The sequence below is a fragment of the Oncorhynchus mykiss genome, chromosome 17 (assembly GCF_057628025.1).
Source record: "Oncorhynchus mykiss isolate SJ-2025 chromosome 17, ASM5762802v1, whole genome shotgun sequence".
Classification (NCBI taxonomy): Eukaryota; Metazoa; Chordata; class Actinopteri; order Salmoniformes; family Salmonidae; genus Oncorhynchus; species Oncorhynchus mykiss.
The window spans coordinates 19,790,109-19,813,219 of NC_143038.1; the positions used below are offsets into that span (position 1 = coordinate 19,790,109).

Below are 23,111 nucleotides of genomic sequence, written 5' to 3' on the forward strand. Positions count from 1 at the left end.
TTATTGAATGATTGGATTCACGCATCGATTTGACAGTAAACCTCGAGCATGGATATGATGTCTCAGAATAGCAATCACAAAGGTGTACCTTTTTAGTTTTGTTCATAGCCTCCAAGATGGCAACATTTAGGATCTCCAGAGCAGAGAGGACATTCACATATCCCCCCAAGTGTTGAGCAAAGTCATCTGAAATGAAAGAAAGAAAGCAACCCTAATTGTATATTTAACATTGACACCAGTTTCTTATACTATACAGTACGAATAACAAATTCAGTTGAATATCTAAGGTGCATGGTATCGCAATATCCTTCCCCATAATGCACACTTTGATCTAAAAAATGTCTACGAGAAACGTCGTAACTACCTTAGACTGATTGAACAACAAAACAGAACAGTACATCCTGAGACACAAGACCGGACATTGATTAGATCAACTGTTATAATCTCTTATAAAGTTGGAAAGTAAGTAAACCGAAACGCTTAAGTGTGCCAACACTGTTCTTATACTTCATTATGGTAATGTCAAATCAATCAGGACATTATAACTTTCACCAATCTAAGAGTGCCCCGGATTTCTTTTGCCTATGAAGCAGTCATTGATTGATGTTCAACACACTAACTCCAAGATAACACAGAGAAAGCACTTACAGTGATAAGAGATAGTCAACATCCCCCCATGTCAAGCTGCTCCACTGACGGATGCTTTTCCCATTCAATAAATTATGCAGCAGGTTTATTCTTGGAAGTGAGTGTTTACAGGTTCTTGTCCTACTTTTGGCTTTCCATCTGCCACTAATTTTCATAAGCTGGATATCTAGATGTGTTAATCAGTTTATACCCACACTTATAATAATAGAAGGTTATAGATGATGATCAGCATGACAATGTTGATTATGAGGATAATGAAGATCGGAATGACAATGTTATGCTGATGGTGATAACAACTTATTACAACAATAACCCACTGGGCACAAACTGGCTGAATGGTGAAGGTCGAGAGTCGTGCGTCCTCCGAAACACAACCCAGCCAAGCTGCACTGCTTCTTGACACAATGCAAGCTGACACGGTCGCCAGGTGTACGGTGTTTCCTCCGACACATTAGTGCGGCTTGGCTGGGTTGTGTTTCGCAGGACGCGCGGCTCTCGACCTTCACCTCTCCTGAGTTCGTATGGGAGTTGCAGCAATGGGACAGGACTGTAACTACCAATTAGATACCATGACATTGGGGGAGAAAAAAGGGTAATAAAAATTTGCAAAACGTTGTTTTGAGGGTGAAATTTCAAATCGCAGAATTGTCATCATGGTAACCAATTTTCAACATAGACAAACTTTGTGGAAAATATCTAGAATTTGTACCTTTGAAACCACGTCAGATCTTAAATGTTATATCCGCTATCAAATAATAGGCTGGGCAGCCCCTCCTACTGGAGCTATCCATTTGGTCTCCCATCCAGGGCTTTAACCAAGCCCTGCTTAGCTTTGATATTTGTCATTGACTACAACGAAAGTACTATCATGAGAATGATTATTGAGAGATCTCTTATTATCTAAATAGATTCAGTGTTGCTATCGAAGTCTTTCAATTATACTATTTAGGCCTATACAGCATTTGCGAAGTCATCAAGAGGTATTGTTTCAATTCAACTAAAAATAAAACAATACCTATAGGCCTAGGGTTTCAAGCTTCAATCTTAATCTTAAAGTTAATAATGAATATGTTGGATGCACGTCTACATTTCAACCAAAATTAAGTTAAAGAATAGGACTAAATCAAATCAAACTACAGTATAAATAAAGTTTGACTTGATTTAGTCCTATTCTTTAAATTTGATTTTTGGTTGATATGGAGACGTGAATCCAACATTTAAAATATACATTTGAGGGCAAACTGGAATTAAAGTCAGACTAAGTCAGTAGGCACAAAATATACATCTACTTCAAATGTTGGTATTTGGTTGCGTTGTCAACTTAATAACACAATTCTATATGACTTGTAATACTATAAATAGCCTAAGTTATTAAGGCTAATGTAACAGTTTTTATTCAACCTTAAAATGAGTAACACATCCATGGCCACATGTTGAGTTGTCTGCAACTATAAAAATCTTACTATGCAATCATAGAAAGCATGCATATCTCACAATATACATATGGAACAGCATTGATCACTTGCACTATGTACAGTACTTTTGATGTAATCTCAACTACAATCTAGGTCATTTGGTTGTGCTATTAGATGACACACAGTGATAACACAATAAGTTGTTGTATAAATACAAAATATCAGACATTGTTTTTTTCATTATAATTTTTTTGTGCTTTTAGATGGTTGAAAGCCTAGTGATAACACATTGGCTGTCTTTTTGAGTGGGTGAATAAAAGGTTGAAATGTCATTGATCAACACCTCAACCAAAAATAACCCACATTTCCACATTGAAATGACATGGCGTGCTCACTGGAAAGTCACTGACCTGTTTGTTGTTGTATGAATTGTTGAGCACAAAATATTCAAATGTGAGAATAATGTATTACTGGAGGCATGTTGGAGAGATTGCAGGGTTAATTTTATGAAAAGATAGGCCACATTAAAACACACACTCACCTGATAGTTTGTCGGTATCTAGGTTGCTGCAATGTATCAGAAAATAAATAGATGGGAAAAGAAATAAGAGTTCATTGAATTACAGACATTTCAAAGATGTTTGGTGTTTCATTTAAGTCCTGGAGAGGTTGTGTGCCTCGGGAATGCATGGACAGAATTTCGAATTCTACAGAGGGAAGCTTTGCACCACTTCATGAAGCCGGGTGCCCTCCAATGTACTGTAAAACGTTCAGGAATTAATAGGTTCAATAAAAGACAGCAAGATGATTACTATGAGCTCTAAATAACACATCATTCACCTCACACTTTTCCACTTAGTGAGTGAAGCCTACAGGCTTTGATTAAAGAAATGTGATCTCCTCTCTGGTAATATCATTTCCATGGTATTTGAAATGGACTTTGTGGAACAATATTTGAAATATTCAAGTCAGATTTTCCTAGGCTGAAATGTATGGCTGGGCAGAAATGACCACATAAAAGACGACCACCTAAAATGTTATATGAAACTGTCAAGAGGAGTAAAACAAGGTGTTCCACTATCGGCATATTTATTTATTGTGGCCATCGAAATGTTATTTATTAAAATCCGATCCAACAATAATATCAAGGCTCTAGTTAATCCAGGGTTTAAAAACAAAGGTGTCATTCATTATATGCTGACAATTCATGTTCCCTTTAAAATCCACAATTAGGATCCCTGCATAGCCTCAGAGGACCTAGGTCATTTGTCTAACCTCTCTGGATTACAACCGAAATATGATAAATGTACCATATTACATATTGGATCACATTTTTAAAAAATAAAATAAACTTTAACATTACCTTGTAGTTTACAAATAAAATGGTATGATGGTGAAGTGGACATACTCGGTATTCATATCCCGAAAGAAAGAAATGATCTCACTATAATACAATACATACAGCAAAAAATATTCCACTTTATTTGGAAAGGCAAGCCAGACAAAATTAAATGAATATGACTTCAGAGGGCAGAAATGATTAAATATTAAAGCATTGGACATCTCACTAAAGGCTTCAGTCATACAAAAGCTATACTTAGGATTTGGAAATTAAATCATCTCCAGAATATCACTATTTTTAAAACAAGCCATAGAAAGCTGGTTGCAATTTCAGTTTAATCCACCAGAAAAGACAGCACAAATATCACAACAAATATTATGGTTAAACTCAAATATATACTAATTGATAAAAAAAAATACATTATTTTTGGCATGAAAGAAAAGGTATAATCTTTGAATTATATCATAAATATGACTGGTGGAGTTAAATCACACATGTAGTTAACAAAAACATATGGACATGTCTGCTCTATCCAAAATTACAAGCAACTGATTTCAGCATTACTACAAAAATAGAAGTGGAAGGGGGAGGAGGTAAGGAACTTGTCTGTCGGCCCTGCATTAAAGACCGAATTGGTTAAAGAAAATTGTATTTAATAAAAAAGTATACCAGTATACCAGGGCTAACAAATATAAACGCAACATGCAACAATTTAAAATATTTTACTGCATTACAGTTCATATGAGGAAATCAGACAATTTAAATAAATTAATGAGGCTCTAATCTATGGATTTCTATGGACTGCGAATACAGATATGCATCTGTTGGTCACAGATACCTTTAAAAAATGGGCCTCACAATGGGCCTCAGGATCTCGTCATGGTATTTTTGTGCATTCAAATTGCCAGTCAATAAAATGCAATTGTGTTCATTATCCATAGTTTATGCCTGCCTATACCATAACCCCACCACCACCATGGGGCACTCTGTTCACAAAGTTGACATCAGCAAACTGCTCTCCCACACGATGCCATACACATGGTCTGCGGTTGTGAGGCCGGTTGGGCGGACTGCCAAATTTTCTAAAACGAAGTTTTAGGCGGCTTATGGTAGAGAAATTAACATTCAATACTCTGGCAAAAGCTCTGGTGGACATTCCTGCAGTCAGAATGTCAATTGCATGCTCCCTAAAAACTTGAGACATATGCGGCATTGGGTTGTGTGACAAAACTGCACATTTTAGGGTGGCTTTTATTGTCCCCAGCAAAAAGGTGTGCCTGTGTAATGATCATGCTGTTCAATGAGCTTCTTGATATGCCACACTTGTCAGGTGGATGGATTATCTTGGCAAAGGAGAAATGCTTACTAACAGGGATGTAAACAAATTTGTGTACAACATTTGAGCGCAATAAGCTTTTTGTGCATATTGAACATTTCTGGGATCTTTAATTTCAGCTCATGAAACATGGGACCAACACTTTACATGTTGCGTTTTATATTTTAGTTTAATGTGGATGGGGGATACAACCATCCTAGCTGTGCAGATTTTGCAGCGAAGGGACAGAATCATTAGATCACTTGTTTTGGTACTGCAAAATATGTATCTTGTTTTTGGTCGCAGGTTCAGGAACGGTTGAAGAATTGCAACATTTCCCTGGAGATAACTCTGCAGATAGCACTGCTGGGTGATTTGAAAAGCCAAAGACAATTGAACAATAATATAATAATACTCTTAGCAAAAAATGTGATCTTTAATTTACAATCTGTAGAAACTATGAGAATAAAAGGTTCAGAACGTTTGGGAGATCACAGCACAGTAGGAAAATATATGGCAATTAGAAATCAAAACTGGATGGTCTTCAGAGATACTGTGGGTGGTAGGGGTTGAGGGTATCTCTGAAGGTTGGGTCTAAAAATAGACAAACAAAAATAACTAATGTAAAATATACTGTGTCCGTAAAATGTATAAACTGGAAGTAGAAGCCTAAGTATTGTTGTCCATTAGTTTACTCCAATTAGGGGAAGGGTGGTAGAGTTAGGGGAAAATAATAAAGAAAGAAAATATATAAAAAATATATACACCATATACTGTATTTAAATAATGTTTTATGGGGGATTGGAAATGATGCAGACAATTACATGTTATGCAGTGTTAGCCTAATATGCGCATGTATAAAAACATCTCACTTATCCAGAGAGTGCTTCTTTGCTGGTATTTGAAAGACCTTCACTGGCTCTGCTTGGACGGCCAAATTAAGAGCAAGAGTTAAGTTGGTTAATGACTTGTGTAGTTGGCATGTGCAACCTGCATTGCTCCTACTATCGTCCACTGTCATTTATCAACGTTGACGCAGAAATTCATTTTCAAAGCAACAAGCCGCAATGCCCTTTGTCACCTTTTAGCTGCCAACGTGTTTTCATTAGAAGAGTAACATTAGTTTGAAGTTGTACCTAGTCGTATGTACGGGATACGCATTGTATACATCGTCCAACGAAATGCTTACTTGCAGGTTCCTTCTCGATCATGCAATAATAAGAAATAATAAAAGACAAGAATACGAACAAAAAGTAAATGGCTCAGAATAATAGAATAAACATTTTAGCATAAGTATAATACAGGAAGGCACAATTTAAAGTCCCATATTTACACACATATTGGGGAAGGGGGGGTGATCTTCACTGTGGGGGGAAAATGCCCTTGCCATTCCGGAATTGTTTTCATTACCATAATCATTAACATAATCTCAAAATTGTGTGTAGGACTTCTTCAGGCAATCTTGGTTTCCCTATTTGTTCATCTGAGCTGCAGGGACTTTGACGGACAAGCTAATTTAACTAACAAGGGTTTTTGTTGGACTTCAAATGCTATAATGTTGTGAAATGCTTAATGTTGGGGGAGCAAGTCGGTGGATGCTCAATTAATATACATTTCCAGTCAACAGGCTTAAACAATGGAAAGTTCAACTTTTGCCACTTCAGGAGAGAAAACGGCTATGGAAAAAGCTGGCTTTTAAAAGGATAGTTTGGGATTTTAAAACTTCATATTAGATGTGAGAGCAAAATTACAAGATTATGTTATAATACTGTTATTGCATCAAATGGTTGTTTTATGGAATAGAATAAGGATCTTAAAACACTCTCATCTGTGCGTGGTCTTCTGAATTGGGCCTCTGGAGCTTAATGCTGACAGTGGATTTACGATGCCTTTGGTGATAAAACCTAAAGACCACATTCCGTAGCATGACTTGGTGTTTGTGTACTGGGAGGTACCAGGGTGGAGATGGCTCGGGTATGGATAATGATGAAGGGAACCTTGTTTTGGGGGACAGACCCTGGTTTCCACACAATGAGAACAGTCTTTACAGCAGATACTGTCCACTGTGAATGATTAATTTCTTTCATACGAATCCTAACCTTGTGACTCATTCCACACATCTGTTGTTTGTCATGAACATTCAGGAGGATGTACTTTGCTATACAATTCTGTGGCTGAAATCAGCTTGTTGGGCTTTCAACTAATCATCTAAGGGTGGTTTGTTGACCAGCCATCATTATTGCATAGCACTCACATCATTCACTGGTGTGTGTGGTGTGACATGCTTTCCTTATCAATACGTTTTGAATAAAGTAATATCCTGATTGGTGATTGACCTTGTCTCTCCTCTCCTCATTATTGATTAGAATTTCCACGATATAGATCACTGGTCACTAACAGGTCGATCGCTAATCTTAGTCGATCACCAAATATTTCTGTAAAAAACACAATGATAAAGCCTTGCGTTTTCCTATGTTCTTTATTTGTTTTGAGCTGTTGGCGGTAGGTGCACTTGATTCAGCAGCCCTAGCACCGGGAAGGCAAAATTCCCATTTTGAACCATTTCATGTGTCTGAAGGTAGAACTCTGTCTACCCGGCAGGCCCAGAGGGCAAATCAATAGCCCTACCGCTGGCCAATCAGATAGTTCAGATCACTGTGTCTGCAGTTTCCTCGCGCCATATGCTGTAAAAAGAAGCCTAGGACACAAAGTTGATCATGTGAGATTTAGAAAGTTTTAAAACCAGGACTAGAGAGAGACTCAACGAATACAGCAAAGAGCTTCTGTTTTAGGAGTAAGTTCATGTTTAAGTTGTTATTCAGCACTGTCAACACTTTGTTCAAAAGTTTTATAAGCCAAAAAATGTGCATTCTCCCTACTCCCACTCACGCTACAACCAGTATAGCAAAGTGTTTTCAAATCCAAATCAAATCTAATTTTATTTGTCACATGCGCCGAATACAACAGGTGTAGGTAGACCTTACAGTGAAATGCTTACTTACAAGCCCTTAACCAACAATGCAGTATTAAGAAAATACCTAAAAAATGTAAGTAAAAAAATGTAAGAGATAAGAAAAAACAATAATTATAGAGCAGCCGTAAATAACAATAGCGGGGCTATATACAGGGGGTACCGGTACAGAGTCAATGTGTCAACGTGCGGGGGCACCGGTGTCAAGGTAATTGAGATAATTATGTACATGCAGGTAGGGTTGTTAAAGTGGCTATGCATAGATAATAACAGAGAGTAGTAGCAGCGTGGGGGGGGGGGGGGGGGGGGGGGCAAATGCAAATAGTCTGGGTAGCCATTTGATTAGCTGTTCAGGAGTCTTATGGCTTGGGGGTAGAAGCTGTTTAGAAGCCTCTTGGACCTAGACATGGCGCTCCGGTACCACTTGCCGGGTGGCTGGAGTCTTTGACCATTTTTAGGACCTTCTTCTGACACCGCCTGGTATAGAGGTCCTGGATGGCAGGAAGCTTGGCCCCAGTGATGTACTGGTCCGTTCGCACTACCCTCTGTAGTGACTTGCAGTAGGAGGCCGAGCAGTTGCCATACCAGGCAGTGATGCAACCCGTCAGGATGCTCTCGATGGTGCAGCTGTGAAATCTTTTGAGGATCTGAGGACCCATGCCAAATATTTTTAGTCTCCTGAGGGGGAATAGGTTTTGATAAGCTTGCGTTGTTATTATTTGCAGCTTGTGCCTTTTTTATTATCAAGGAAAATGTAACTTTCTCTGGTCATAGGAGTAACAACATGAATTGGTGCATGAGGCCAAAATAATGCAGTGCGACTTTAGTTTCGCCATCAGCTGGAAGAGTGATTCCCCTTTTCTCAGCAGAGGGAGGGAGAGAGGCGGGATGGTGAGTCGGGTGAGAGGCTGACCATCACTCCAGTAAAAAAAAGCAAATGATTATGCTCACTCAGCTGTGCCTCGCAAGTAATACAACAAGTGACCTATTACCAGTGTGATCATATACTGTAGCTGTACATTTAAAAAATATAGAATTTCAAAATTGTCTGAGAAGAACATTGGCAGGGCCTATTGCCTACTGAGCAAACCTCATTGCTACAGAACACTTTTTAATTGGTGCATAGGCTTACGCTTTTTGGGGTCATATTTAAATAGCCTCTTGTTTCTCATTCCCCACCATCTACTCTGTTGTTGCTTAGTTCTGCAAATCGCTACATCAAGTATACAAGAAATGTGCATGTTGATGAATTGTACATGCCTTTGCTATGTTTCTCTATAAATCAAATCAATGTTGTACACCATTAGGCTAGGGCGGTATACCTTATATATACACCGTATACCAGGGCAATTTTAAATACCCACGGGATCATTTTAATACCGTAAAAAAATACATTTTTGCTTCCTGACGATCCACTGTTGTGCATCGCAAGAGAGGTGATCAAGTTACACTTGATATTCACTACTGATGTTTGCCAGCTATCTTATAACTTGTAAGTTTAACTGAGTGCTTAATACATTTTCTCCAGTTCAGGGCCCCAGCTATGAATTTGGTTTGCTTAGTGTCTAGCATGCAAGATCAATATTGTTTAACATAATATACTCTACAGGCATGTCAAAGTTCCAGAGTGGGATCTCTGCAAGTTTTCATGTTGTTGTTTTTTTATACAGAGAATGTAAGCAATCACAACCCTCCTTTTACTTGTATTACACATCCTGCAAATCACCAGCAGAGGGCGACCATTTTGAATCCATTTTCACATTCACTCTGTTGGTAATGCTTACAAATTGGATTATAACTCTTAAAGTAGCAGAGATCCCACTCTGGAACATTGATATTCCCTCCGAGTATATTATGTTCAACAATATGAAACATGTGCCAAATCTAAAATGGTATATTTTCAATATTCATAAATGAATGTAAGAAAATTGTTGTAAGAAATTATTGTAAGAAAATACTACTCATATTATAGAGCAAGCGGTAAAGCGTAATATGAAACCAAATGTTTCTTTTTAGTTCCTACAGATGAGACATTATGGTGTCTTAAAGGAGGCCTCGGTAAGGCCAAAATGTCACAAATACTCCAGCCTCAATTATTGCTCAATTATGCTTTAAGATACAAATGTCAAATATATGTCAACAATCCTTCCTCCTACTAAAGGACCCTTCTATGGATTAAATGTCGTGAAAATCCCCCAAAAATCATTGTCTTGTTTTGTTCTAGTTTCATGAGGAATCACAGAATGGGAACATACTTATTCTGCTGCCCATCTAAGGAGTAGAAGAGCTCCTGCAACTCCTCAGTGGTGAGAATCCCGTCTGCGAAATAAGCATTGAACTCATCAAACGACAGTTTTCCATCATCTGAAAGACAACACAAGACCACAGCTTATGCATCAACGACTGAGACACATGGCCAAAGGAAATCATACTAGGGTTCAAATACTATTTGCGGTCTTTCAAATGCTATGAGCGTTTGAATCGGCATGCCTGTGCCAGATGTTTGGAGTTTGAACTTTTGGGACAATTCCATTTTTGTCCATCCATTTATGCCAGACAAACTCAGCTTAAATTATTTGATAGAAAACAAATATTATTTGAACCCGGGTCTGGACGAAATAGAGCTGGCCTACATATAATAGCTTAAATGGTTACGTCCCAAATGGCACCCTGTTCCCTATATAGTGCACTACTTTTGAGAGCTTAGTTGTCTTAGTTGTGTTGAACATGTTCCTGGTGTTAAGCTGCCGCTTGGCAGGAGTACTAGACAGACAAACGTTGGAGCTGGAGTCCGCAGCTGGCTAGCCAGATTGGGCGTACTGACGGACAGAAGGAAGTCATCAGCAGATTTATAACACTTTGTGTGTATCCTAAACGACACTCCATTTACTATATAGTGCACTACTTTTGACCAGGGCCCATAAAGCTCTGGTCAAAAGTAGTGTACTATAGATGCGTAAAATGGTCTGTTTCCGAGTGTGTACATGCAAGGGAGAATATCTTTAATGATAAGTAGTAGAAGCTCAGTATTGAGAAGTCAGAATAAAAGCAGAGCTGGACCACTCTTGATTAGTTGGCTCTGGAAGGTCATGGATCTTTACACATGCTATTAGCCCCTAACACCTTGTCTATTGTACTCATATAACGCCCCAATTCATCTCAGCAGGCAATCTACTCCAAACATGTATTTAGTAGGTATATAACCTAGTTCACACATTTGGAATACATCTTAATAAGAATGATTGACTATAAAGTTAATGGAGTCTATATTCATACAATCATCAATTAAAGATCCAACATCTAATCAAACTTAAATTCAAATGTTATTTGAAGTGCATTTAAAAGAGCAACACACTTAAAACAATAAAATGAAAAAAACAAGCACGGCAATAAAAGAGATCAAATGTTATCAAAGAACATAAAACATAAAGCCGTCATTGATTAAAAGCCAAGCGAAAAAAACTGGTTGACAATTGGGATTAACATAACAAAAATGTATAATAAATTGTAGAAAAAATGATGATACTTTATAAAATAAACACAAACAATTTAAGAAATAAACATGAGAAATGCATGAGTTTCCATTTGCTGGACCAACAAGCTCCTCACAACAGAACAACTGTGTTACTATGCCTTATGTTAGCTCTACATCTGGTTGAATGAGTGGTAGACCAATCTGTCTGTCAGTGGCGAACCACGTGGTAAGTACATATGATGAGCGAAAACGTATACTTTGATCAGTGCTTATAACCTCTCACAGCATCCCTACCTTATCATGTTCTGTCAGCTGTACAATGGTGAAATCCTTGTTTAGATACATGAATGTGAAGACACTATACAGATCATGCCGATCTTCACTTCCTTATGACAAACAGCTGTTTAGGGGGCAGGCAAATAATGTCTGAGCTCACTGCAAATTCAACACCGGTCAGATCCTTATTCTCATAGATCGTTATTCTAAATTATGTAAGTACTTGGTACCATCAGAACCTACATGCACTGCACGTCATCGCTCTCATGACTGCCTGCTAACAAGTTCGTAATATTATCAGTCAGTTGGCCAGACCCTGCTCTTAACCTCCTGGGCAGTTAAATAATTTCTCATTAAATTAACTGAGATGCTGTGATTGTTGGTCTTCTGTTTACCAATGAAATCACTGAAATGGAAAGCATCAGAAACTATATACTGGACCATAGTCCAAAACGTATTTATTCAAGAGGTGAGGTAGGGGCATATTTGGTGTGCAATACTGTTTTCCATAAAACCTTGCAAAGCTCTCACAGAACTTTTGCAAGTGGCGATGATCCTCTCTAACTCGCTCCATTTTAATGTTATTTTACTAGGCAAGTCAGTTTTCAATGACCAAAATGGGTTCAGAAATCATAATGGGCATCCTCCACAAGTCCTTTAAGAGCGAATAAGGAGTAAACGCTTGTCAACATTTTTCATTCTTGTGCACTGAAATGAGAAAACCCTGACGAGATTTTAGCGGGTGGTTGGCACATGCCTGCAGGTGCTTTCAGTTCATCATCTTTAAGCTGAGTATGTGTTTTGTATTCCATCTTCAAGCACACCAATATTCTTCCAGACTGTAAAAAATGTGTTTTGCTGTCCCAGTAAAATAATATGCATTGACGGGTTGGTTGTTAAGCAACAAAACCGACATGTGCGCAACTATGGGGCAAAATAGACATGGTTGGCTTAGACTGTTAACAACATGTAAACTATATTTAGTCTCCCATGTTTATTAAAAACATAAATACATTTGCACAATGAGCACTTGTCTCTCAAATACATTGTTAGAGTTGTTGGTTATCTAGCTAGTGAATTCTTGCCACATTAGCATTGACATGAAATCAGCCAAAACACCTCAGAACAAGGCATGGTATCAAGAACAAGATGAAACTATCTGAAAAGAGTCACTTAGTGTTTCCCCACATGGCAGTTTCTTGTCATTATCGGTAGCTATCTGGCCATCCTGAATCACAACAACTCACAGACTTCTGCCCCATTGTAGTGTGCGCATCTTTTCCATGACATTGTCAGCTAACCCATCTATAGGGTCCACTACAGCCATGTCTATGGGCATGAAATATGGCAATTTAAATAGCTCTCTGCCTTGATCTTCGCCTGTGTCCAAATACTCCCTTGCATTTTGTGAACTTCATTCTGACGTTGTTGTCCATCCAGTGCATGATGGAATAATCTACTTTTCATCCCATTTCCATGGAAATGGTTCTAGGCATTTGTTGCAACTTGTGTGAGCTTGACCTGAATCTGTGTTGTTGGAACAGATAAAAAGATTGTGAAGAAATCCCAAGTAGGCTACATGAATGTTAGAAACATCGCACCAACCAAAAAATGTTTCTAATAAAAGTTTCTAATAGAATGACATAGAAAATAAACAGGGGCCAACTTTATAAACGGTTATGATATGTTATCGATGTACTCTAGCTTTGAGCGAAGTCTTGTGGATCTGTGCACCTAGAGCCAAAGATGGTGGATAAATGAAGATGCCTTACTCAGCCCGTTTACCATTGAAAAAATGTGTCACAGTTCCGGTCTACTTAATTAAGGGGTGGCTCTCCTATAGATATTACATTTATATTTTTGTCATTTAGCAGATTAACGTATACACTAGGAGTCAGGAAGCAGGTGCAGAAGGTACGTTTAATAAAGAGAATAAGCAGATAAACAAACAGGAGACGCGTACTGAAAGTGAACAAAAAGCATATACTGCATGAAGACCAAGGCTACTGAGGACTAAATAAAGGGGAAGTAATCAAGGTAATGATGAAGGCAGGTGTGCTTGATGATGGTTTCCAGGTATGCGTAATGTGGGTTGCTAGGACCGGTGGTTAGTAGACTGGCGACGTTACTGGCACAACACTCTTAACTGCTAGGCTACCTGCCGCCCCGCGATAGCAGCTTGGTCTGTTCTACGTGTATATGAACCAGAATTTCTTTGCCAGTGAGATGTCTCGATTCCTCTTCCGTCTAACTTGTATCACAGAGGCAGCAGTCCAAATTCAAAGTAGACAGCCCTCGGCCTTAAGCCCCCAGCCCTTGAATGACGTATTAAATCGTCACATCCGAATGTACCTTAAATGTCCCTGGCCCAAGCGAGGGAGAGTGATGATCGGAGAGGCAACGTCCTTGGTGGAAATCTTGAAGTTGAGTTTAAAAACAACCAGCCTAAAGCTATTCATGTGCTTAGCAAGCTAACATGGCTAGCTAGCTACACTTACCCATAGTTCTATAGTTTGGTCATTTATTCCAATACATTTCCGAATTCACAAATGTTATTGAAGCTAGCTACGTTTTATAGGCTCCTCACTACGAGATTAAGCCAATTTGCCAACACTAAAATCAATGTCGTAATATAAACAGTACCAGTCAAAAGTTTGGACACACATACTCACTCCAGGGTTTTTCTTTATTTTTACAATTTTCTACATTGTAGAATAATAGTGAAGACTTCTGATCTATGAAATAACACATATGACGGTTATTTTATCAAATCAATTAACTATGTTTAATTATTACGTGATTAATTACGTGACAATTAACTCATTAGCAATCTTAGCACAACGGAAAAGGTTCGTTTAATGAGTTACCGTTTCCTGAATTAATTCAAAAATATATCAGAATATATCGTCATCATATTAGTCATCCATGAAATATTATTACATCATATCAGTCTCAATCTGAACGTCGTTGACTTCAAATCGGCACGAACCCTAGTCTAAATGATGATTCAGCGATACACAAATTGGCTTAAACATCTCAAGACATCAGTCAGGAAGTTAAAGCTTGGTGGCAAATTGGTCTTCCAAATGAACAATGGCCCAAAGCATACTTCCAAAGTTGTGGCAAAATGGTTTAAGGACAACAAAGTCAAGGTATTGGAGTGGCCATCACAAAGCCCTGACCTTATACCTATAGAAAATATGTGGGCAGAACTGAAAAAGCGTGTGCGAGCAAGAAGGCCTACAAACCTGACTCAGTTACAGCAGCTCTGTCAGCAGGAATGGGCCAAAATTCACCCAACTTATTGTGGGAAGCTCGTGGGAGGTTACCCGAAAGTTTGACCCATGTTAAACAATTTAAAGGCAATGTCAACTTCTGACCCACTAGGAATGTGATGAAATAAATAAAAGCTGAAATAGATCATTCACTCTGCTATTATTCTGACATTTCATATTCTTAAAATAAAGTGGTGATCCTAACTGACTTGGCTCATTCATCCCCCTCCTCTCCCCTGTAACTATTCCCCAGGTCGTTGCTGCAAATGAGAATGTGTTCTCAGTCAACTTACCTGGTAAAAATAGCGGATAAATAAATAAAATCACTTGGAATTTTTACTAGAATTAGAATCTCCCCTTTCTATAGAGTTCAGATGCTACTGACATTTTCAAAAATGCAAAAAAACATATATCTCTAGCTCAAACTGACGTATTTTGATGGGGAATTTTGTATTATGTTAAATACCGGTCATGTCTCAGGCTGGACACATTGGCAGTCAGGATCTCTAGTCTCCACTGAGTGTTGTTAACACCCCATGGTTCCCCTTATCCAGGAGTCGGTGAAAAAAAACTGTGTTCGGAGATAAAACACCTAAGTTCTTCAAACTGGCATGGAAGTGGCTAGAGTCTTAAGAGGTGTCAGGATAATTAGGAGTCTGAAACTAGGGTACTTGGTGCAGTGTATATAGGGAACAGGGTGTCATTTGGGACGGAGAGCCCTGCACGGGCATGAATTTTAAGCCTGAGCCCTAACCATACCCGCAACATTCAGGCCCGATTGCTTCTGCCAAATTTAAAACCCAGACCTGCCCGAAACCCAAAATAAGAAATGAATTCCTTAGTTAGTAAAAACCATTAGATGCTCTTCTCTGTCTGCCACTCGCTCCCTGCGCGCAGGCATAGCAATGGCTTGGGCTGCTCTCCTCAATGAGACATGAGAAAGCTGTGGGCTACTTTGACACTCTAAACTCTGACGAAACTCAAGGAACATTATTATTTTCTGTGAAATAGTCTTGTCTTATATTTGATGAGGTCGAAGCGCTTCTGACACCATGTTATGATCTTAATCAGATATGACTGTACTGTGTAGCAGAGCACAAGCAAATGGCTCAGATTCAAAATGTTCGTGATCCCCGAGCCCTAACCAAACTCTAGTTGAGTTTCATTTTTAATTGAACCTTTATTTAACTAGGCAAGTCCGTTATGAACAAATTCTTATTTACAATGATGGCCTAGGAAGAGTGGGTTAACTGCATTGTTCACGGGCAGAACAACAGATTTTTACCTAGTCAGCTTGGGGATTCAATCTAGCAACCTTTCCGTTACTGGCCCAACACTCTAACCAAACAGGCCCTACCCGGCCCTAACCCGATGTATAATGTCGGGGCCCGTCGGGTTCAGGTTGGATAGCAGGGCTCTATTGGGATGCAGCCTTTGGCTCGAGTTCTCAGCTCTAGCCTAGGACACAAAGTAAGGCACTTTGAAAGGGCAAACCATATCAAAACACTCAAAAAGAACTCAGAGCTACTTCCCAGCGAACTTCCCAAAAAGTCAGACCAATCTGGCCAAATTGCGCACAACAAGGTAACAATGATTATAATTCAATATGCCAGAAGTTCCAGACGAATGATTCTGCTCAATTCAAGGGCAAATTTGAGGACCATCTGTTCGCCGGGCTCCGTGGCACATCTCATGGCGGTTCTGAATTTGTAATGTGCTGGGTGGGAGGATGATGCAAGGCCGTTGCCGCCACCTCTGACTTAAAATACTGTAGCTAACGACAACCCAACCAAATGGCTATTATTATTTTAAAAGCCGTGACAAACAGAATTGAAGTCAATGTTTACAACTTTGTTCTGGTAATAGGAAAAGGCCAATTTTGACAAAATGAAAGGGTTCTTCGTTTAACTAGGTCCTATATGATGCAGTCAATGGCTTTGTTCAGAATTGTGGCTCATTGATAAGATAAACCAGGCAAAGCCTATAATACGGCTGAAATCTCCAAGGAATATTCTTCCACAAGAGTTTTTAGGAAATAGAAGAAGATATGCAGTAAACTTGGTACAATATTTTGATGCTTTATCTAGAAACAATGGGAGGCCGTCTGCACTCTTCTATAGTCCTTATTTCAAAAATAATGTCAACACAGGTTTCAAAAACAGGATGAAGGAAAGGGTAGATACTAGATCTAGTTCATGTTGTACAGATCCCGATATAGATGTGTGCCTTCAACATCTGACTGTGCCCTTCTTTCATTGAAGACCTCTCATGTCTTGCCGTCCAGCCACTATATTTGATGCCTTGCTCTTTGGCAGCACAATGTTGACTACTGGGAGCTCACTTTTTTTGACAGCTCTATTTGGAAATGTTGTCCTCGTAGAAACCAGGACGACTTAGAAGAGCACATTATTTCCATGTTTTCGGCTTATTTCATCTATTAGTACGGAGGGGTCAGACAGAAGGAAGAGCGATTGAGTAGCCTGCTGTGGGATTAAAGTACTTATGGGAATTTACCTTGATTAGAAGAGAATAACAGCATGAGCCAGTTCAAATCCCCAGTGACTGGATCTGTGACTCAATAATTAGCTAGGCCTATTGACATGCGCTCTGCTGTTCTATTGGTTTTCATATGAACTTTTTTTCGTTGTCCAGAAGCCAAAAGCACAATCCTACTCATATTAGAAACCCATCCTAGTTGTTGCCCCTTAAATTCCACTTCTTTCTAAGTTTCTAACAGAGATTTGTTATCTCTGTCACATATGGAACCGCTATCAGGTGTGCTGTTTAGAATGGTGTTCTCCCACAAATTGCATTTTGGCAAATGTCTGAAAATTAGGTTTAATTGGCTGCTTCATTACGATTGGCATGTTCTGTTAAGATGCATTACCATAATCTAAATGTGATTTATGTTATTCTGACATTCTGAGAACCGTGGATGAATGTGCTTTGCACCCAATGCACATGGGTCCAGGTAAAGTCAAATCTTCCCGGTCACGTTGTATAGTGCCACATTGTCCTAACGGAAACAATGTCATCCATATATACTTTATCAGTATATTGCTGTACTGACAAATATACAACAATATATTAAGCAATATACTGAAATACACTGAGTATACCAGACATTAGGAATACATTCATAATATTGAGTTGCACCCCCACCTTTTGCCATCAGATCAGACTCAAATTGGTCGGGGCATGGACTCTACAAGGTGTCGAAAGTGTTCCACAGTGATGCTGACCGATGTTGACTCTAATGCATCCCACTGTTGTGTCAAGTTGGCTGGATGTCCTTTGGGTTGTGGACCATTCTTGATACACATGGGAATCTGTTGAGCATGGAAAAACCCAGCCGCGTTGCAGTTCTTGACACAAACCGGTGCGCCTGGCATCTACTACCATACCTAGCTCAAAGACATTTAAATCTTTTGTCTTTGTTTGAAAATACTGGGATGTCTGGAACTGCTCAAAGATGGGATCAGTAGCCCTCAGATTGTATCTCTGACTTGCTCACAGAGCATTGGTGATGGCTGTGCGCCCTAAGTAGGCAACGACATGGGGATTTTGTGCCCGATCACAAAAACTTGTCTGGAACATCTAAAATCAGTACCAAAATTGTGTAGTGTACGTCTGGCTTTAATAACTTTAATCACCAAAAAGGATAAAGACCTGACCGCACTGGAAGTTATAGACCTGTAAACCTTAGTAATGTGGATGGAAAGATATTATCTTAAGATTATTGCCTCTAGACTGGAGAAAACTATTCCAGATATCATCCACTCTGACCAGGTTGGCTTTGGGAGCTTAAGTGATAGCTTCAGACGTTTGTGGCTGAATCAATCTGGATCCTGCCCTGGTTTTTCAAGTTTGTCCTCAGTAGATTAGGTTTGGTTCTGGGTTTATGAATTTATGTCCTGTTTTTCAGGTCCTATGACAGTTGTACAGACTAATGGAATGATTTCGCAATTGTTTATTTATCTACAAAACTGGAGGACCCTCTCTCTCCTTTGCTGTTTTTGATAGCGATAGAACCTCTGGCGATATCTGTAATAGGAAACCCAGAGATTCAACAAGTATATAGGGGAGAGGAATAGAAATTGTTCTTAAAAGCTGATGACATTGTGTTGCTGATTTAAAACCAACCACTGCTCAAAACTGTGGAGATACGTTCTGTTATTTCCGGATACAAGGCTAATAATTGGCATAGATCTGAGGCTATGCCAGTCTCTACAATACTCCCGTCAGCTATGGTTAACCCCTTTTGATTTCAAGCGTATGCAATCGGGTATGAATTATCTGGGGATTGTGTTGACATTCGAGTTAGATAAGATAGTGGATATCAATATGCTTCCAGTCCTCCAACAAAGAAAACAAAACATTGACAAGTGGAAGTTGTTAAATCCTAGTTTATGGGGGGAACTTTTATTAAATTAAAATGATGGTTACTCCTAGGTTTAATTCTATTTAAATGATGCTACTGATATGCATTCCATCATACATTTTTAAGCAGTATAATTGTATTATTAAAGAGCAACTGAATGCACAGATTCCGCATGTGTTTCTCTGGTTGCTATTGAAGAAAAACAAGATTTCAGTCTTGGCGTTGTGGTTTGATGTGGTAGTTACTGATGTGTCTCCCATGAGTCACCATAGGAACAATGGCAGTATCAGTGCTTCAAAGTAGTAAGTGCATCTAAGATAACTCAAGAATTTTCTAATTAAATTAGAAGTCTTTGCAGGGGAAGTTTTAGTCGCGCAATTTTACATCTAGCTACGGTATTTAATAAGTAAAAAATATGCAACGTGATCTCTTATGTAAACCAAGTCCAATCCGCTGTGCTGCTGGGCAGGTCAGTCTCACAGTCTGTGTGTTCTGCGGCAGCATTGGATAGAGTGCAATCACCGCAGCTGTGTATCCCGTGTTACTGGGCAAGTGAGCAATGTCAAAATCAAAAACCAATGCTCAAGTAAGATGAACTTTTGGATGAGATTGACTTTATCACCAAAATTATTATATTTACACTGCAGTCAATTTTGACACTAGAATGTTTGACTATTATCGATGCCACATAGGCCGTTTTCTATCAGAGAAGTTGTTTGTTGCCTTCAGTTGTGCTTTAAATACTTTATATGGGAGGGAAAAAAGACCATGCATCGGTATGCTGAAAATACATGCCCCTAAAGAAAGAGGGATATGACTCCCGGCAAGGCCGGTCTTTGCCGTTCTGACGCCCTAGGCAAGACCACAAAATGCCAACCCTGCAAAACTAGGATAGTCCCAGTAAGCAAAATTAAGTCTAAAACACGTATGATACATCTGTGGCATTGTCTTGTGTGACAAAAATTGACATTTATTGTATTTTATTGTTCCCAGCACAAGGTGCAACTGTGTATTGATGTTTACTCAGCTTCTTGATATGCCACACCTGTCCGGGGGATTGACTATCTTGGAAAAGGAGAAATGTTCACAAACAAGGATGTAAACAGTGGTAGGCAACACAAGCTCAGAGAACCGGACTGCCGAGTGCTGAAGTGTGTAAAATGCGTCTGTCCTCGGTTGCAACACTCACTACAGCCTTCCAAATTGCCTCTGGAAGCAACGTCAGCACAAGAACTGTTTGTTGGGAGCTTTATGAAATGGGTTTCCATGGCCGAGCAGCCGGGACGCAAAGCATCGGCTGGAGTGGTGTAAAGCTCACCGCCATTGGACTCTGGTGTAGTGGAAATGCATTCTCTGGAGTGGTGAATCACGCTTCACCAACTGGCAGTCCGACAGACAAATCAGGGTTTGGCAGTTGCCCCGAGAATGCTACCTGCCTGGATGCATAGTTGTTATAGAAATTCATATGATTTATATGTTTAAGGTAATGGTAAGATAATGACTAAATTATTTATAAATTCAAATGAAATGATAAGGCAATAACTAACAGTATTCCACCCTGTCACTGTATAATGGAGTGAAATTTGTTTGAATCATAAGACTAGAATTCATGTATGTATGTGCATAGGAAAAGAGGAACTGTTAACAGACAAGGAACTGTGGCTGACATCTTGTGACCACTGTGAAACTGATAACAGGGAAGGAGGTCTCCCCACTCAGGGAGGGGAGAAACCGTTAGGCTTGCAGTAGATTATGAACCATATTGAAGCAATATTGTTGGAAAATTCTTGTAAACAGCATTGACAGTGTTAGAGAGGAGGAGGGGCATTTACAACCCTTGGGAAGTATTCAAAGCTTAAGTGATAGTTGAGTCCAAAACATTGGGATAAAAATTATCATGACAATAGTGCCAACTGTAAAGTTTGGTGGATGAGGAATAATGGTTTGGGCTGACTTGGTTCGGTTTAGGCCCCTAAGTTCCAGCTAAGGGAAATTTTAGCATTCTAGACGGTTCTGTGCTTCCAACTTTGTGGCAACAGTTTGGGCAACAGTTTGGCCCTTTCCTGTTTCAGCATGACAATGCCCCAGTCCACAAAGAAAAGTCCATACAGAAATGGTTTGTTGAGATCGGTGTGGAAGAACTTGACTGTCCTGCACAAAGCCCTGACCTCAACCCCATCGAACACCTTTGGGATGAATTGGAATGCCCAACATCAGTGCCAGACCTCACAAATGCTCTTGTGACTGAATGGAAGCAAGTCCCCACAGCAATGTTCCAATATCTAGTGGAAAGCCTTCCCAGAAGAGTGGAGGTTGTTATAGCAGTATAGCAGTAAAGGGGGGACCAACTCCATATTAAATGGCAATTATTTTGGAATGAGATGTTCGACGAGCAGGTGTCCACATACTTTTGGTCATGTAGTGTAGCTTAGAAACCAGTTAGCCGTCTAGGTCTATTTGTTTTGTATTGCTTTGCATTCGTTGTTATTGCATTGGTTCTTATGTTATGTTGCCTTGACTCTTATCTGTTTAATAAGCTCTCTAGGTAGATAGCCAAGGAAGGCACTGAGCCCCAAGCTGCCCTCCTCTACCTCATACTATTCCTCAACAACGTCATAATTGACAGGTTAGTTCAGACAGAAACATGCTATTAAGATGTTTAATGTAATGGTTTATTTTTTTAGCAACCATCTCTAAACTCGTGGAGATCGTTTAAAAATATGCATATTTTGTGTTTCTTCAAATGCATGTGTGACCTGTGATGGAATGGCATCAGACGTGAGTTGGTGTCTTCCAAAGGTGGAGAAGAAGTGACCTGGCAGAAGATGGTAAAACGTTCTAATGGTAAGACAGCCTGAGAAATATACCAGGCCTCGTTTTAAAGGAAGCTGACATATGTCCTGATCCAATATGTTTTCCACCTGATCACATCGATAATTTGAAATGTTGTTTTCCTCCATTGTATAATTTGGCGATGTGGCCCTGAAGGTGGTGCCTGCCACCCTGTCTCCATTGTTATACAGAATAGATGGAAGGGGAATGATATGCCCTTAACAATAAAACCTGTGTGTGCACGCTAAATAATAACACATAAGACCATTACTATAATGCAATCAACTTGTCCTATCAGTGCAGCACAGAAATGCCCTTATCCAGGTGATGTGACAAAGGCATTTCATAACAGACCTGCTAACTTTCTTTGTTGTTACTTTTAAGGTTGGAACCAACACGCAGTACCACCAGCAGACAGAGAGGCAATAAGCATTTTTTTCGCCAGCTCAGGGACAAGCTACACTATTCACAACCCTGTGTAATGTTCAATGTAATTGCACTGCTGGACTTTTGGAAACTCCATGTATTTGTATTGTTTTAACTTGCCATCCGATTTGTTAGAGATGTGATAAATGAGGGTGGGGTATTAATGGAAGGGGTTTCAAATGTAAAAAATAAAATAAACTACTCTTGACTGTTTATTTGTTTTAGCTGATAGTGATGATTTCTTAAGTTAGCCTCATTAAGATGCGTGTGTTATGAATGACCAAAAGGTGTCCGACTTTAAAGTCCAGTAAGTACACTGTCACGCGATAGTCTTTATGGATGTGTTATGAATGACCGATGGTGTCGCACTTCAAACAAAGTATTACAGGACACTCACTACATGAAGTGTTAATACATTGTTTATAAATGTTCTGCTGATTTATGAAGGTTCCCAAGATCCACAGGTTAACTGTAGAGTGTGCGAGGTATTTAAATGGGTTGATGGACCTGCAAAGCTTGCATTTGTGTGTGTGTGCGTGTGTGTGTGTGTCTGTGTGTGTGTCAGAGCCAAGATGATTTGGAATAGTCCTACCTGAGACTGCCTAGCCACAAGGTATTCCTGTTCTGTCCCATGCTGGGGACCAGGGCTTGATTACAACCTGTACAATGGTGACAACATTTTGTGGCTGATTTTTCAGCGAGGGAGACCTGACTGGGCCTAGCACCGCACAGCATGGCTCCTTATATAGCTGTGT

At 39.4% G+C, this 23,111-nt stretch overlaps 1 protein-coding gene and 1 long non-coding RNA gene across 3 annotated transcripts in view; one reads left to right on the forward strand and one right to left on the reverse strand.

Annotated features, from left to right (window-relative positions):
• LOC110493901 (N-terminal EF-hand calcium-binding protein 1-like) overlaps positions 1 to 23,111 on the reverse strand; it is a 56,437-nt gene that overhangs the window by 21,191 nt on the left and 12,135 nt on the right. For both annotated transcript variants that reach the window (XM_090205022.1, XM_036949891.2), the window contains exons 3-5: positions 9,947 to 10,055; positions 2,605 to 2,630; positions 89 to 186 (exon numbers count right to left, since the gene is read on the reverse strand). In XM_090205022.1, the coding sequence (XP_090061148.1) occupies positions 89 to 186; positions 2,605 to 2,630; positions 9,947 to 10,055 (233 nt within the window). The remainder of the gene's footprint in view (positions 1 to 88; positions 187 to 2,604; positions 2,631 to 9,946; positions 10,056 to 23,111) is intronic.
• Positions 20,204 to 22,569, forward strand: LOC149975855 (uncharacterized). The gene is made up of 3 exons (XR_016488135.1): positions 20,204 to 21,724; positions 21,875 to 21,942; positions 22,315 to 22,569. It is a non-coding gene; the product is annotated as an uncharacterized LOC149975855 (long non-coding RNA).